General features: G+C 39.8%; 1 protein-coding gene across 2 annotated transcripts; it reads left to right on the top strand.

Annotated features, from left to right (window-relative positions):
• The first annotated feature begins 1,152 nt into the window (after positions 1-1,152).
• On the top strand, positions 1,153-17,255 carry rbm25b (RNA binding motif protein 25b). Of its 2 annotated transcripts, none has more exons than XM_053488564.1 (18): positions 1,153-1,280; positions 2,087-2,210; positions 2,808-2,857; positions 3,007-3,177; positions 4,524-4,581; positions 4,692-4,852; positions 5,260-5,442; positions 8,500-8,583; positions 12,170-12,432; positions 12,621-12,747; positions 12,844-12,933; positions 13,032-13,105; positions 14,122-14,272; positions 14,840-15,245; positions 15,479-15,783; positions 15,998-16,096; positions 16,419-16,466; positions 16,546-17,255. In XM_053488564.1, exons 2-18 carry the CDS (start codon positions 2,105-2,107, stop codon positions 16,636-16,638), a joined length of 2,469 nt encoding a protein of 822 aa, XP_053344539.1. In that variant the 5' UTR covers positions 1,153-1,280; positions 2,087-2,104; the 3' UTR covers positions 16,639-17,255. The 2 variants fall into 2 exon arrangements, with proteins under 2 accessions (XP_053344539.1, XP_053344540.1); XM_053488565.1 differs by lacking the exon at positions 1,153-1,280 and adding an exon at positions 1,897-1,914.
• Positions 17,256-17,282: the final 27 nt, after the last annotated feature.

Genomic DNA, 17,282 nt, shown 5'->3' on the forward strand with positions numbered 1-17,282 from the left:
CTCCCACCGTCAAAGAACTTGCCACAGCAGAGTATGCTAATTGGTGTTCCAAATGGAATGCTCTTACCTTTGATAGCAGATTAAAAGGGAAATGGTTACTAATGGTTAGCTAAATCGTGCCTACAACAAACCTTCCTCTTTCCAGAAATTTTATAGGATAGTATAATGGGATTTTTTTGTCAATCACATCACAGGGGTATCCATTGGTGGCTCAGTGGTAGGTTTTTCACCTGCCTTGGAAGCCATGGGTTCAATTCCTAGCCAGTGGCCAAACCCCAAGCCACTGGATACAATAGCAGTCCTAAGCCCTTCCTTCTGATCATGGAAGGAAGCATTTAATGTTGTTTTTGAGGAAGGCTGGAATGGAAAATAGGCTTTAAAGGACAGGGTGAGTGAGTGAGGACAGGGAAGCTAAGGAGAAAGAGAGAGAGTAAGAGAGAGAGAGAGATCCAAAGGTGGCAGTGATGCAACCATCAGAACTCCGACTAGATGCTGTGTGGTACTGAAAGGGAAACGTGTCAAAAAAAAGAGTGTGTGTAAGTACCGTGCATAAGTAAAGCACATGAGTCCATAACATATAACAAGGTTAGACAAGATAAGGGAAGAAAGTGTTACTTTTTTTTTTAAGATAGCCTGGTCTGGTAAATCAGCTTCAAGTGGCCTGGAAGAAAAGACACTGAGACCCACAGTTGAAGGCAATGTAATGTATTGGACTCCAACAGCCATTGAACAACAATGAAGAAGAAGAAGGAGAATTTGATGGGGATGCAGTGCCAGTCCCAAGCATGGGTAAAATGGGCGGGTTGTGTCAGGAAGGACATCTGGCGTAAAACCTGTGCTAAGTTGTTGTGTAGATCGATGGGAGCAGCCGTAAGACTAACAACAACATTTGTCAACCCAGTACATTATTTATCATGACTACACTGACAATGATCCTTTATTTGTAGGTTAATTTAAAACTGATTATGTCCACCTTGTTCCAATGATTTGTATCAAAGCAGACACCAAACATATTCTAGTTTCTCGAGAGAAATTTTGTAAATTAAAAATAATTACAAAAATATACCCAGTGTAATGGACTACATTTGAAATAACAACGCATCCTCCGCGCCATGTGTTTCTTTTAGGCCTTTTAATTTGTTGAGAATTTTCCAACAATGCAGTTCTACCGGAAGTGAGCTTGTTCGGTTTGATCGTTGATTTCGCCGATTTGGGTCCGGGTTAGCTTAAACTTCATTTTCCGTGAGAGAAAAAAATCCCGTTAATTGTAGTCGAGCTGGGTAAGCAAAATCTAGTCAATTTGTCGATTTTTGACATATACGCTTGTGTCTTTTTGGCAAACGTTGAAGGACAATTAATATATGTCTTTGAGAAGCACGAGTTGGCGCTTTCATTTTGAGTTACTCGCGATGTGGCTTAGCCTAGCCTAGCCTAGCCGAGCTTAGTTTAGCATGATAACAATGCTAGCGGGTGGTGAGTGATTAGCGCGCTAGCTTGGCATGCTCAGAGAGATGGGTCAGAAGGAAAAGAGCAGAAAAACACGTCGTGTTTTGTAGTCTAATTTTCTAAAAAACGAAAAGTTAAAGGTTTCAGAATCGGAAAATAAAATAATGCGACATTTTAATATACATATCCAGATAAGTCAGCTGTTAGTGACGTTACTAGCCGCCTGCGCTAGCATCACATCATAGACAAGAGCTGACATTTTGTCGGCGTAGAATTGATTTATTAAGATTTTAGCAGCAAACTGTTGATTTATTTAGAAGGATTGCGGATTATTTTAACAAACTTCCATTTCATTGAGATTAATCTCAATTGTATTGTTATTATTATCATTATTACTACTAGAATTGATTACTATTGTTAATAATTGGGGCCTGGAGTTGAAACGCTGTTTTCAGTGAGAGCAAAAAGGTAACCTTACACTAAAGAGCTTACAGAAGGGAATGCTGTAGTTTGGGGCAGATTAAGATGGCTGCCGTGTACAGGGATCTTTGTGGTGTTTAATGGTCGCTCTGCTGCTGCTGTATTTGTTTGCTGATGATTTTCTTTTAAGTAATCAGTTATCGTTCCCCCTGTGCTCCAGGTGGGTGATCTGCCCAAGATGTCATTTCCTCCACATCTCAACCGGCCACAAATTGGTATCCCTACCATGCCCCCTGGGATCCCTCCACCACAGTTTGCTGGCTTTCCTCCTTCAATGCCACCAGGTAAAGTGTGATAAAATAAATTATAAGCCTAAGCCTTAAGTTTAAGCTTTGCTTCTGCACCATGCCCCTGACTGACTCTGCACCCGTTCGTGGATAACTGGGTCTTGTGGTACACTCTCAAAAGAGTAGTATTTAGCATTCGCAATGGGCATTGGTGACTCAGTGAACGGTTTCCATTCTAGCCTGCCGGCATGGCCGGGGTTCAATTTCTATCCAATGTCCGAACCCCAGCCACTGGATACTGTGACAGTCCCAAGCTTGTATAAAAAAAAAAATGTGAGGGTTGCATCAGGAAGGGCATCTGGTGTAAAACCTGTGGCAAGTTGTGTGAGGATCGGAAGGTTCTCTGCGACAGACTCTCAATGGAAGCAGCCGAAAGACTAACAATTTATCTCAGGCATGGTAATGTTAAATGAGAACATTTCAAGATACAAAAGATTACATTTGAAGGTACCACCCCAGTGATGAGGATTGCTACTGGTTATCACGTAGGATGTTACAAAATTCCAAAATGGTGGTGAATTATGTTAGAGCATGGTAAAAGTGTGTTTAGTGTTGCTGCTTCAATGTTGTTGTTTTTTTTTTTTTCTTGAACAGGAGCCCCAATGATTCCAGTTCACATGGGCATCATGACCCCAACTCCTGCGGTAAACCTCCTTACCTATTGAAAATGAACACTTTTTATAATTAAAATAATATATTATTTAAAATGATAAAACTTCTACTATTTTAGCAGTCTAGAGCATAGTTTAAACAAAATAATTGTTTAAAATGCCTCTGTTGATGGATTGTCCAGGTTCTTGTGCCCACCTCGATGCCAGTGGTCAGTAAAGTAGCTGCCCCAAGGAAAGAAGCTCCTGCTGCAAGTGCGAAGGAAGCTGACGATAACAGCGGGCCCACGACAACAGTATTTGTAGGGAACATCTCAGAGAAAGCATCAGACATGTTGATCAGGCAACTGCTGTCAGTAAGTAGTGGTGTGTTCTGGTGTTGAGCTAGCTGTGTGGTCACACGGAGTAATCAGAATCTGTAGCTCTGCATAAAATTTTTATTGAACTTAGAGAAAATAATAGGTATTTATCTTACAGTTTGTTAAATATATCCCAAATTCCTTAATGTTAAATGTAAGAAATAAATGACTTATTAGGAGATGGAGTATGGCCGGTTAATGTTTTTTAAATATACAGTACTGAAACTCGCATATCTTAGCTTGCATTTGCGCTTGTCGACAGGGCATAGCTCCAGACACGCATGGTCTCCTGACGGAAGAAAAAGTATTAATAATAGAGTATTATTTCTGCTCATATGGAAGTGGTAGTAAACGGGGACAGAGTTTAAAAAAGGTGGCATAACAATTCCTTCACATCTGATGCATACTTGTGGGGAATGTTAAAGGAGAGTGTGAAGATCCGCCAAGACCTGAGCCCGCATTACGCGAGCAAATCGTCTCCCTTTGCTCAAGTCTGTAGCAACATTTGTTTCGGAATCCGAATTGAGAATGATAGGAACACTGTTTACAGCAAGGCGGTATGGAAGCACACTTCTAATACTTACATTACACATACAGTGGTAAATCAACACGCTAAGCGTGTGTGTAAGTTTCTTTTAGGATAAATAAACTCACATGACATCAAGGTTCATTTCATTTCAGTGCTGTATATTTTGGTTTCCGGTACATTTTACTAGGTGTTGTGACTTGAACACAAAAGAGCCATAATCATGTTTGATTTAACTTCCGATGGAGCAAAATCCTTGTATGGCCAATGTGGCAAAATGTCTGCCTGCTAAAGTCAGCATTCACCCTGCTGGCTGAAGTTGCACAGATCAGATTTTTTTACTATTACTTTTTTTTAGCTCATGTGACATGGATCTGATATATATATATATTTTTTTATATTTTTTTGCCCAACGAGCAAAAATACACAAAACTGTTGATTAAGGCATAATTACTAATTCAAAGTCAGGTTCCACTTTAAAAGTACCAGTGTATCTCTATTACTCCGTGTTTAAAGAGATCTTAAAAGAAATGGCTGAAGATGGCTATAGGTGAACCCGTAGCTATTAATTCAATAAAGATGTTTTAGAAGAAGGAAGTCAGTGTTGACAAAAACACGTCATAGATTTATTGATTTTTAAGAGGCTATTTATGGAGATCAGGTAGAAGAAGGAAAATTATTTTCTCTGTGATCTAGGGCCTTGCTCTTTCATTCAGAGTCAAAAGAGGAGCTTGCATCTTTGAATCATTTTAACTTTTTCAGTAAAATGTGCCTGCTGTTGATGGCTTTTTTTCTTTTCTTTTTTTTTCTTTCTCAGAAATGCGGTTTGGTTCTGAGTTGGAAACGAGTTCAGGGAGCTTCAGGAAAACTACAAGGTAAGACCCAAATGCGGTCTTGCACAAATCATTGTTGTGTTCTATGTGCTATTTACTTGTCGTAACTTTACTCTGACCCATTAGTACTTTTTGGTTATGTCTTTCCTCAGCGTTTGGTTTCTGTGAATATAAGGAGCCCGAGTCGACTCTGCGCGCTCTTCGGCTACTTCATGAGCTGCAGGTTGGAGAGAAGAAGCTGCTGGTAAAGGTCGATGCCAAAACTAAAGCTCAGCTGGATGAGTGGAAGGCCAAAAAGAGGAGCTCCAATGGGGTGAGTGCAAAAGTAAGGGCTCTTAGGATTCAAGATTCAGAGGTGCTTTATTGGCATGTCAAATATTTAGTGAGTGGGGAATAAAACAACTGAATGTTAGGAAAATAATCAGCGTGGGTGGTGTGATGCCTTTAAGTGGAGTAACAGCACATCCAAAATTCTTATTTCTTTTTTTCCAACAATAAGATTTTTGTTTTAATAACCTCATGCTTTTATCCATTTACAATTGTGCTTATTGTATGAAATAAGCTAGCTCTCATTAAGACTTATAGCAACTTTAAACTGAAGTTACCTCAGCTCAATGGCACTACATATATTTCTCTTTTATTTATTTTACTTTGTTTTACGTGGAATTATTTGTGCCTTTCTGTACACGTGCCTCATCACTTCTCTTTTCCTTCTGGTAGAATGACAAAGCTGAGGATGGGGGAGAGGAAGAGGAGGTTTTGGATGAAGAAACACAGAAACGGGACCAGATAGTGAAGGGAGCTATTGATGGCCTGATTCGGGAATATTCCAGTGAGCTCAACGCCCCCTCTCAGGATGACGAGTCCAGTCGCCGGAAGAAGAAGAAGGAGAAAAAAGAAGAGGTGTGCTGATTGTTGTGTTGTATGTAGGGATGTGTACATGTATTTTAAATCCTGGTTAACTCTTTGCGGTGTGCAGAGGGCGTCTGGATCACTAGCTCAGGAGCGACACGTGTAGCTCGACCGGGAGAGAGAGGGAGAAAGAGAGGGAAGAGAGAGAGAAGAGGAGAGAAGTGAAGGAGAGATAAGTTAGGTTTGGTCACAGTCACGGAATGTACAGTTGTGGCCAAAAGTTTTGAGAATTACATAAATACTGGAAAAGTTTCTGCTTAAGTTTTTATAATAGCAATTTGCATATACTCCAGAATGTTATGAAGAGTGATCAGATGAATTGCATAGTCCTTCTTTGCCATGAAAATTAACTTAATCCCAAAAAAAACTTTCCACTGCATTTTATTGCTGTCATTAAAGGACCTGCTGAGGTCATTTCAGTAATCGTCTTGTTAACTCAGGTGAGAATGTTGATGAGCACAAGGCTGGAGATCATTATGTCAGGCTGATTGGGTTAGAATGGCAGACTTGACATGTTAAAAGAAGGGTGATGCTTGAAATCATTGTTCTTCCATTGTTAACCATGGTGACCTGCAAAGAAACGCGTCCAGCCATCATTGCGTTGTATAAAAATGGCTTCACAGGCAAGGATATTGTGAGTCATAAGATTGCACCTAAATCAACAATTTATCGGATCATCAAGAACTTCAAGGAAAGAGGTTCAATTCTTGTTAAGAAGGCTTCAGGGCATCCAAGAAAGTCCAGCAAGCGCCAGGATTGTCTCCTAAAGAGGATTCAGCTGCGGGATCGGAGTGCCACCAGTGCAGAGCTTGCTCAGGAATGGCAGCAGGCAGGTGTGAGCGCATCTGCACGCACAGTGAGGCGAAGACTTTTGGAAGCCACTTCTCTCAAAAAAAAAAAAAACATCAGGTACAGAAAGTATGGTAAATGGACTGCTGAGGACTGGGGCAAAGTCATATTCTCCAATGAAGCCTCTTTCCGACTGTTTGCGGCATCTGGAAAAAGGCTTGTCCGGAGAAGAAAAGTGCCAAGTGCATCGTGCCATAGGTCAAAAGTGAAAACTAAGTGGCTTGCGGACCAAAACGTTTAAATTTTGGATCCATGGCCTGAAAACTTCCCAGATCTTAATCTCATTAAGAACTTGTGGTTAACCCTCAAGAGGTGGGTAGACAAACAAAAACCCACTAATTCTGACAAACTCCAAGAAGTGATAATGAAAGAATGGGTTGCTATCAGTCAGGATTTGGAGCAGACGTTGATTGAGGGCATGCCTAGTCGAATTGCAGAGGTCCTGAAAAAGGAGGCCCAATACTGACTGCATAAATGTCATGTAATTGTAGATAAAAGCCTTTGAAACATATGAAGTGCTTGTAATTATATTTCAGTACATCACAAACAACTAAAACAAAGATCTTAAAGCAGTTTAGCCGCAAACTTTGTGAAAACTAATTTGTGTTATTCTCAAAACTGTTGGCCACGACTGTATAAGGTGAATGTATATTTAGTGCAGAGTTCAAGCAGGGACTCCAGCAGAACGACCAATGACAGCTTAACTAAAAGAGAGAGCCGAAAGGAAACAGACATGAGGGCTCCCTCAGATGTAAAGCGACCAATCACTTCACCTAAACAAACCTGAGTGTTCAATGAGAGTGGGGTTATCCAAAAATGCTTGGCTAAATAAATAGGTTTTTAGCCTAGACTTAAAAACTGAGACTGTGTCTGAGTTGGACATTAATTGGAAAGCTATTTTATAACTTTGGGGCTTTGTGGGAAAAAGCTCTCCCCCCTGCTGTAGTTTTCATAATACGGGGGACTGACAATCAGCCTGCATCCTTTAATCGAAGTAGGTGCGGTGAATTGTAATACACTAGCAGATACTGTGGTGTGAGATCATTTAATGCTTTATACTTCAAAAGTCGTATTTTAAAATCGATGTAAAATTTAACTGAGAGCCAATGCAGTGTGGATAAGATAGGCGTGCTGTGCTTGTATCTTATAGTTCTAGTGAGGACTCTCGCTGCTGCATTCCGGTCTAACTGAAGCTTGTTTATGCACCTTGTTGAGCAACCAGACAGTAAGGTGTTACAATAGTCCAACCTAGAGGTGATGAAAGCATGAACTATTTTTTAGTCTAGTGACAAAATATTCCTTATCTTGCCAATATTTCTGAGATGAAAAAATTTTATCTTTGTTATATTATCTACATGTCCTTCAAATGAAGGACTGGAATCTGTAATCACACCAAGGTCTTTCACTGTTGGGCTTAATGGAACAGAAAGTCCATCTAAAGTTACAATGTGATCAAAATGCTTGCTTCTAGCTGCACATGGTCTTTTAACTAGAACTTCAGGATTAAGCAGAAGGAAGTTAATTAACATCCAGTCTCTTATGTCCTTTACACATTGCTCAACTTTATTAAGCTTGGTTTTCGCTCATCTGTTTTTGCTGAGATATACCTGTCTTACCAGCATAACACTGAAAACCTTAATACTATGCTTATGAATTATGTTGCCCAGAGAAAGCATGTAAAGAGAAAAAAAAAGCAGTGGGCATAAACCCGAACTTTGTGGAACACCAAACTTCGCTTGCGAACATTCAGAATAGACACCATTTAAATCTACAATCTGATAACAATCCGTCAAATAGGATCTGGGCCAAGGGAGGTCTGTTCACTTAATTCCTTCTAATCTGTGAAGGAGAATACTATGGTCAATGGCTTCAAAAGCTGCAGTATGGTTGAGTAGCACGAGCATAGTCACGCAACCCTGAAGGCTAATGAGTAATTTACTACTTTAACAAATGCTGTCTGTGTTGTGATGAGGCCTAAATTCTGAGTTAGTGTATGCTATTTCTATGTGGATATGAACGTAGTTATTGTGCTACAATTTTTTTTTTTTAGAGATAAGCGGGAGGTTTAATATCAGACTTGGGATTAGATTTGCACCAAAGATGCTGGTGAACTGGCACTAGGTTTAATAATTTATAAAACCTCAATTTTAAGCTTATGTGATTTTAAGTGGTATCTTCTGGTCTGTCTTCCCTGTTTAGGAGGACATCAACGCCATAGAAATGGAAGAAGACAAAAGAGATTTGATCTCCAGGGAGATCAACAAATTCCGTGACACCCACAAGGTAACACATTTACAACCTTCTTTCACATCCCAGCTAGTGCAACAAAATCCTGTACACCTAGTTCAGATAGTAGCACAAACCTGAGGAAACATGACTAGAATAGATATTCTAAGCCTTCTGGAGCCTTAAGCTTAAATTGGCTTTAATGAGCAGGCCGCAGATTGCTTTCTTAGAGTGCCTAATCTTCAACAACACATCGGGTTTTGGTTCAGTGACCATGAAATCGAGTTTCATAGACTCAGATTGTACTCAGCCTGAAACCCTAAGGTTTAGTCACTCAGATTCCAAGACTAGGTTTAATTTTGGTCTCGTTGACCATCCCATGTTTTTTCCTGGTTCAGTGTCTTGCATAAAAATTTGCCAAGAGAGAGACGGACAGACAGGCAGACAGACAGGTTCGCCATCTTGAGGGCCTAAAATTTTGAAGCTCCTCCAATTTTTAGTCAGACATAAAAATGCATGCACATAATGTAAACTTCCCTCCAAGCTAATCTGTTCATTAAACCCCACCATTATGATAGAGATCATATGGTGACTAAAGCAAGATGAATCTCACATCTTTGGGAAAAAGTTGCAAGGATAGGATGTAAGTATGATCTTCCCATTCTTTTCTACATATACTGGGCGCCCCCTTCTGGAGGACTCGCACAGGAGCAACAGTGCTGTGACTTGGGGGAGGGAATTTGTGATAATTTAAGATTTAATATACTGTTGAGGCAAATTTCAGTAGCTTGCAAACAAGTCCCAACCACATGGTCTATCCTTTCCTCACCATCACCTCTTTCTCCAAGAAGCCTGTGAACCTGTGTGGGTCCCCCCCCTTTAAGATGATGTTTATGCAATAAATGATTACAGCTGACTGAATAACCACTGAATTGTGGCACAGTTGTGTCACACAGTATGTGACAGTAGGGGGCGCCCTTCCACAGCACGAGGATACCCTGAAGACTTGCACAGGTATGAGCTGGCTGTGTGTGTGAGCCCTTCATTCTTTTCCACTTGCTTGTGTGCCTTTGTTAACTTTATTTTCTTCTTTCTACTTTTCTCACTCTTTTTTCCTTTTTACTGTAAAATACTAGTTCACTGTTGTCATACATGGTTCATTTCACTTCCAGACAGAATTTATTGGAGCAGTGACTGTAAACATGACCTTGATTCAAAATCATTTTAAGCAAAGTGTACATGTTTCTTTGACTTTCGCTAAGCACAAATGACCGATTTCCACAAAAGATGCATTTATAGTTGTTTAATCAAAAAAATAAAACAGCAATAGCTGATGAGCCTAAAAACATTGGATCATATAATTAAGCTATAGGTAAGCAAAATGTATGCAACTGTGGGTAAGTAGTTGCTGTATAGCAAAGTACCGTCTACCACTTCATCAGGAAAAAGTTTATCATGAATGAGCAGATGAATGGATGAACGCATAATTAGTGATTTCATCTGACTTGGTGAACCTTGCTTTAAGGATACCATGTAAATGTTGCTATATCTTGATGATAAAAAATAAGTAGAAAAGAGATTTTTTTTTGGAAAGAAAAATGTAACCAAAATTAGGGTCTTTTGCTTTTTTTTTTTGCCTATAAAAATGCCAGATATAGATTCAGTTTAACAAAAGCTATAAATTCATTCAGTCTTGCTAATATCTAAATGTCCAAAACCTTGGCAAAAAGTTTGCATTTCTTAGTTTAATTATGGTGTAGCAGCACTGTTGTATGGCATAGCCAAACCTACATCTGCCAAAGCAGTTCTCCTTGTAATCCAGAGCTGAGCCAAGTTATCAGTTAGGCAACTTGTGCAAAATTTTGTTGGAAATGACAGTCTTTTGTTTAAATGCAATAAACTACTCACAGTGAGTATTTTATTGCATTTAAACATTCTGTTAACCAGAATTTCTTTTTGAAATACTTGTGTGCAATGTGTACTTACTTAAATCTTAATTTATTTATAAATTAATATATAAAATATAGATGCTTGAGAAAAATTAGACAGTAAACATTAGTGGAATTAAATTGAATTAAAATCCACAAAAATCAGTTGACAGCTCAGGTCATGTCTTCCGATAAAAGTTAAATGTTAATTTTATCATAAAAACAAATTGGAAATTTAGTCAGACTGAAATAATTATTGATTTCCTAAAGAGTAAGAGTACGGTCAGATCAGAGTGTAAAGAGACAATCATGAAACATGTTTGTTTCGTTGCTCGACCTTAGGTCTCTAGGAAATATTCTATATATTTTTATTTGCATCTAATTTAATATCTGGAAAAATCTTTTAACCAAGGCAGTTAAAAAGCATTGCGCATTCTCGAGAGAACGAGGGGTAGGAAGAACCCTAAGACAACTGCATATTCATGTTGGAGAGAGTAAGTATTCTGGTATGAAGTACATAACGGTTACAAATTATTCGAAATACACTTGCAGTGAAGCTGTTAGAAAAACATAAAAAAATATATACTCCACATAGGGACAAACGAGTTACCTTTTATAGACATAAGACGTGCACATCCACACAGTCTCTTTCTGCAACATGGTCCAGGTCTACGCAAAAGTCGTGAGGTTTCAAACATTACTTGAAGGTTGTGAAGGGCAATTAATTCCACTATTTAACCGTGCTCAGATGACCAGATTCACTTGTCTTTTTCACCTCAGCTTCTAGCCTCACCCACCATTTCTCTGTCTCTTTTCTTTCTTTCCTTAACTCTACTTGTGTTTTTCCCCTTCGCTCTCTTGGCATCATGCATCACACTCACGGTTTTCTGGATTTATTCCTTTCAAAAATTTAAGTTGTAACAAATTTCTTGACACTTAAGCTAAAAGTTATTCAAAACACATCATAACGAGTGAAGACATTCATGTTGATGGCATGTGAATACAGATTTATTTGTAAAACCGTGAGTGTTTTCCTGCCTAAAATGTCTTTTCATACTTACCAAGTTGAGCCCATGGAAAACCAGGCAACCAGCAGATGGGGTAAGCCAGCCTCTACAAATTCATTTGTTGCCCTTTCTGTCCAATCACAGAGATCAACAGAATACCGTTTATGCAATGCTGCTGTCACCACAATTTCACAAAATGTTTTGGAAGTTGTTTGTCATGTGTGGACATGTAACAAGAAACAAAAGTTTTTCTAAGTTGATTTTCTCCTGCAAATCCTTTGACCTGCTTTTCCTCCCAGGCCTAACATAAAGGCTTGTAGGGGCAGCGAAGCTCTGAATCCATAGCTCAACACCTGTAAGTCCAAAACAACTAGTTTCACAAGGATTGAAGTCTTTCTCTTGCTGATATTATGAGGTGGAAAGATTACAGCGTCCTGTTTACCTGATTGTGCTCCTTTTTTATTAAAAAATTCTCAATCAGGGCTGGAAGTAAAAGTGGTTTTCCAGGGTCGTAATATAACTCTTGAGATATAAATGTCAAAAATTTCACTTGCTGACACTGAGTTGGTGAACTGTCAGTTTTTGTAGCCCTTATAATGGACAGGCACTGTAAACCACTTCATCACTGCAGTCTAGACTAGAATTATACTGTGCTGCTCATCTGTTAACCGTATGAACGCTCATCTCGCTGTCTGTCCCTCTCTGCAGAAACTCGAGGAGGAGAAAGGAAAGCGGGAGAAGGAGCGGCAGGAGCTGGAGCGCGAGCGCAGAGAGAGGGACAAGGAGCGAGAGAGGGAGCGTGAGAGGAGGGAGCGTGAACGGGAGAAGGACCGAGAGCGGGAAAGGGAGAGAGAACGAGAGAGGGAGCGTGAGCGGGACAGGGAGCGAGAACGAGAAAGAGAGAGAGAGCGGGAGAGAGAGAGGGAAAGGGACAGAAGCAGAGACCACAGTGAAGCTCGCAGCAGATCCAGGTGAGTGTTAATAAGAGTGGAGCTGAATGTTGTAGTCATCGTATTATAATCATTCTAGCGTCACATTTATAGATTGCCATGGCATTACTGACTAGCTTGCATAACATGACCGTATCACACTTCCCTATTATCTTGTTACTTGCCAAGATGAAGGTTCTCTCAGTTGATCATTGTGATTGGTGTTCCAGAGAGCAAAGCCGTGACCGTGAAAGGGAAAAGGACAAGAAACGGGATCGTGAGGAAGATGAAGAGGAAGCTTATGAGCGGCGCAAGCTGGAAAGGAAACTCCGGGAAAAGGAGGCTGCATATCAGGAGGTTGTTACAGTTTGGGCTTTCTTTTACAATATTGTCTTCTGTATTTAGATTCCAGTGCGCGATTAATCTGAGCATTGTGGTTTATGTGCTGTACAGAGGCTGAAAAACTGGGAACTAAGAGAGAGAAAAAAAGCCAGAGACTACCTCAAGGAGTCGGAGAGGGAAGACGAACGGAAACGGGAGACAGTAAGGGAGATCTCTTATTGCTTTGCTCTAAATTTGCCCTTGACATGTTTACTGTAAACAATTACTAACTGCTTTTTACTTATTTCTCTCTCAATCAGACGAAAGAAGGCAAACGGTTAAAGGAGTTCTTGGAGGATTATGACGACGACCGGGACGACCCTAAATACTACAAGTAATTTACAAGTTTGTTCTACATCTTAAGATTAGAGATTTAGATATACAGATCAGGACCAGAATGCCACAGTACCCCATGAAGCCCCCCGAGTGGGTGGTCAGATATGAAGCTAAAGAATGGGTAATCCAATATAATTGAAAGAAGTTTTGTTTGTACATTGGTCAGAACTCGCTTTTTCAGTGATATCTTTATGTGGCATACATTCGGAGAACACGAAACCAGTCTCAGATATGTATTTTTTTTCCCTCTATGTATGTATGTCTGCCTGTCTATCCGGCTAATTTGTTTAGGCACATCACACAGAACTAGCTGGACAGAATTTAATGAAAGTATGTAGGTACGTGCCTAAATTAAACCTGCGGCATAAATGAAAAAAATGTTAAGTATCAGGAGAGTTATGAGGAGTTTTGTGCTGGATTATAAACGACAGCGTCAGTTCTTACAGCATACTGTGCATGCGTGCAAACTATGGGTGCATTTTCAACTGACCGCTTTAAAAGAAATGAGTTTTAATTTAAAGACACTGTTGCAGTACTCGGATATCTGCCTGAAGTTTAACTTGCACCATAAGTGAAATCAAAATGTTTAAAGAGTAAGAGATGTTATGAACAGTTATGTGCCAGATTTAATAATCTTCTTCAAACACAATGATTAATTAGCTACTTGCTCAGTGTAAACCAACACCTCCACCAGTAGATATTTAGAAAAGCCAGATACTGTTGGTCTGTGCAGTGACAGACATGTAAGCACCAATACAGCAAATTTACGCAGGTTTTAAAAACAGAGAATCAACATTGTCTCATTGATAAGTCTGCTAGCAGACCCTATTCTAAAAATGCAACAGATTGAATAGTTTATCACTCAGAAATCAATGGATATAGATGGGTATAGATGAGTTAAAGTCAGTATCTGTACACCTGTAAGGTATGTATATCTAAAAAACCTCCCTTTCTATCGTCTGTAGATTTTTCTTTTTTTTTTTTTTTTAAACTGTGCTGTTTTTTTGCCTGTAGGGGCAGTGCACTGCAGAAACGCTTGCGTGATCGAGAAAAAGAAATGGAGCTGGATGAAAGAGACAGGAAACGAGAAAAGGAGGAGCTGGAGGAGATTAGGCAGAGACTGTTGGCTGAGGGACATCCTGATCCAGATGCAGAGCTACGCAGGGTACGTCCATCTTCTTACTACCAGTTACAATAAAATCAGTGTGATACAATGTGCAGACTTCTAAAATGCTTTTTTTTTTTTTTTTATATAAAACCTTCGCTTTATTTTTTGTCACTAAAGCAGTGGCAGCGCTCATCATTTTTCCATTTATAGCATTTTGTTATAGCAGTCTGTGAGTATAGGACATTAACTTTAAATGTGCAGTGCTTTTAAATGTCAATGGACACAATGTTCTTACCACAAATTTAGTTCCTTTCTTATTGGTTCAGCACTACAGTGCTCTAGTGCACAACTGTGGGGGTAGATTTGGTTAATTGGTGTGCCTGTTTCTATCTCCTATTATCCATGCATTACAATAAGCATTTTTACTTAATCTATTGGAATATGATTTGTAAAGGAATAAAGGATTTTCTGAAAACAGTTTTTGTCTGTGACAGTATCATATCGTTATGTATATGAAGTATGAAATGGTTTGCAATTGCTCAGTTTAAAGTTAAATTTGCAAAGATCAGTATCTTCTTAATTAGACTTTGACCCTCTTTCCCTAAATGCTGCTTTTTATCCTAGATGGAAGAGGAAGCGGAGCGTTTACGGCAACCCCCAGTGAAGCCAGAGCCTGAGGAAGAACGTGAGACCAAACCTTCTCGTGAAGAACGCGAAAGAGAGAGAGAAAGGGGAAGAGAGCGTGAGAGGGAGCGGGAGAGACGCCGGCCGCAAACCCAAGTGCAGTCAGATGAGGATGTAGAGGATGGAGAAGAAGTGGAGGATGAGGAAGAACCTAAGCCATGTCTCAAGCCCACGATGAGGCCCATCATGGCTGCTCCATCAGTGTCTTCGGCTAGTGGTAACGCCTCACCCAACACGCCAAGGGAAGAGTCGCCCTGCGGCATCATCATTCCTCATGAAAACTCGCCACCGGAAATCCAGCCACAGGAGGAGCACCGGCCCAAAATAGGCCTCAGTCTCAAACTTAGTGAGTCAGCAGGAAGAAAAGAAAAGGGGGATTTCTTTACTGGACAGAAGTTTAGCTCATTTAGTTTATTTTAGTTAATCAATGTTTACTGATACTAGTATGGTTTTTAATATCGTAGGTGATTAGATGTTGCTCAGATTTTTCCTCTTATGTCAACCTCCCAGTTATAGCACTGTTTCTCCGTAGTGTGTCTATGCATAGCATGCCTGATATCCTCTGTCTTTCTTTGCAAGCTGCCACAGGTAGCCCTAGTCAGCCGCAAGCCCTGGGTAAACGCAAGAAGCTGGCTGTAGAGAGCGTCTTCAACCGCTTTGATGACGACGAAGTGGACGAGGCACCACGTAAGAGGAAGCTAGTGCCTTTAGATTACGAGGATGAAGACAAAAACAGCGTTGGAGTCGAGGGTGCTGGAGCACCAGGGGGCAAAGGGGCCAACACAGAGGAGAAACGCAAACACATTAAGAGTTTAATCGAGAAAATCCCCACTGCTAAACCTGAGCTTTTTAACTACCCACTCGACTGGTCTGTCGTCGACTCGGTAAGCATTGACGAAGTTTCAACAAATTTAGTTTTATGGGAATTTGACTCTGGGATTGCTACAAGGGATATCACGAGCATGACTTGGTGACAAGGGTGGCAATCAACAAATGAGAATGTAAAGTTTATGCCTATTGTGGCATAATCCAGTTATGGAATTTGCTACAGTAAGGTGATGAGGTGTAGTTTTAAAGCTGGTTATGCTTCTTTCTTAGACTCTAATGGAGAAGCGCATTCGGCCATGGATCAATAAAAAGATCGTCGAGTACATAGGAGAAGAGGAAGCCACTCTAGTTGACTTCGTTTGCTCCAAGGTAAAGTTTGAAATGTTGTGACAAGTTTTTAAATTCTTTTTAGAAGCATGGACATAGCTTCCATATAGCTGCTGCTGATGCTACTTTTCAATGTTCTTTGCTTAAAAGTTAACTACAGCACACTTGTAGAAAAATGTGATAAAATAAAATAAAAAACAGCCTGGAGGTTGGGCAATATGGAGAAGTTAAACTTATTTTTGCTCTAACACTAAAGTTTATATTAGATATCTGATGCTATTAGATATTAAAGATTTTAATGCAATGCAGATCAGCTGGCAGTTATTTATAGCTGTAGACAATAATTTTATGTTTCTCCCAACAGGTAATGGCTCACAGTACGCCACAAGGCATCTTGGATGATGTTGCCATGGTGAGTGTTTTTCTTTTTTTCATTGCACTTTTGAGCATCACCTGAGCATTTAGCATTTGTACAACTTTCTCCTTTTTAGGTGCTGGATGAAGAAGCAGAGGTGTTCATTGTGAAAATGTGGAGGTTATTGATTTATGAAACAGAAGCAAAGAAGATTGGACTCGGCAAATGAACAAGCACTGAACGACGATCAAAGCTGCGCCTGACTTTCCTGTTTGATCAGTTCGGCACATGAAGAGAAAAACATTCGGGGCAACTCAGCAAAACATTTGACCCAGCAAGTCGATTACTTCCACATAATATATGTTCACCCCCCTCCCCACCCCCCATCTACGTGTGACTGTGTTGATTAGTGAACACTGGATCTGAAATCCCATCCCAGCAAACTCATTCACTGCTAAAGATTTGGGCGAGGTGAACATTTTCTCAGGGCTTGTCTGATGGGTTTCAGTGTATCTTCAGCATGCCTGCTTTAAAGTATAAATCAGTATCTTCTTGTAAGCTTTCACACCTGTAGAATTTGACAACTCCTCTAGGTTACAGTTTAATTTTGGTTCACTTTTGTTGGTAACAGAGTTGAGTTGTACCAAAGAGTTTATCTCTACAAATGTGGTTAGGGAAGGAAAAAAATCATTCAAAAAAAGAATTTGACCCCATGTTTTTGGAAGTGTCTGGCTTGAATTGATCTCGACTTGTGCAATGATGGAAACAGTGGTCTGTTTTTGTATGTAGTAATGGATGTTTTCAATAAAAGTAATCTTTTTTTTTAATAAATAATTTAGGATTTCATGATTAAGTAAAGTGGGATCATTGAGC

The sequence above is a fragment of the Clarias gariepinus genome, chromosome 27 (genome assembly GCF_024256425.1).
Source record: "Clarias gariepinus isolate MV-2021 ecotype Netherlands chromosome 27, CGAR_prim_01v2, whole genome shotgun sequence".
Lineage (NCBI taxonomy): Eukaryota > Metazoa > Chordata > Actinopteri > Siluriformes > Clariidae > Clarias > Clarias gariepinus.

What these genes read in the sequence shown, in the direction of transcription:
- rbm25b (XM_053488564.1), top strand. Translation starts at nt 2,105, where the DNA reads ATGTCATTTCCTCCACATCTCAACCGGCCACAAATTGGTATCCCTACC. An exon ending in AATTCCGTGACACCCACAAG is followed by an intron (nt 8,584 to 12,169) that starts GTAACACATTTA and finishes CCCTCTCTGCAG; the next exon opens with AAACTCGAGGAGGAGAAAGG. An exon ending in CAGATGCAGAGCTACGCAGG is followed by an intron (nt 14,273 to 14,839) that starts GTACGTCCATCT and finishes TTTTTATCCTAG; the next exon opens with ATGGAAGAGGAAGCGGAGCG.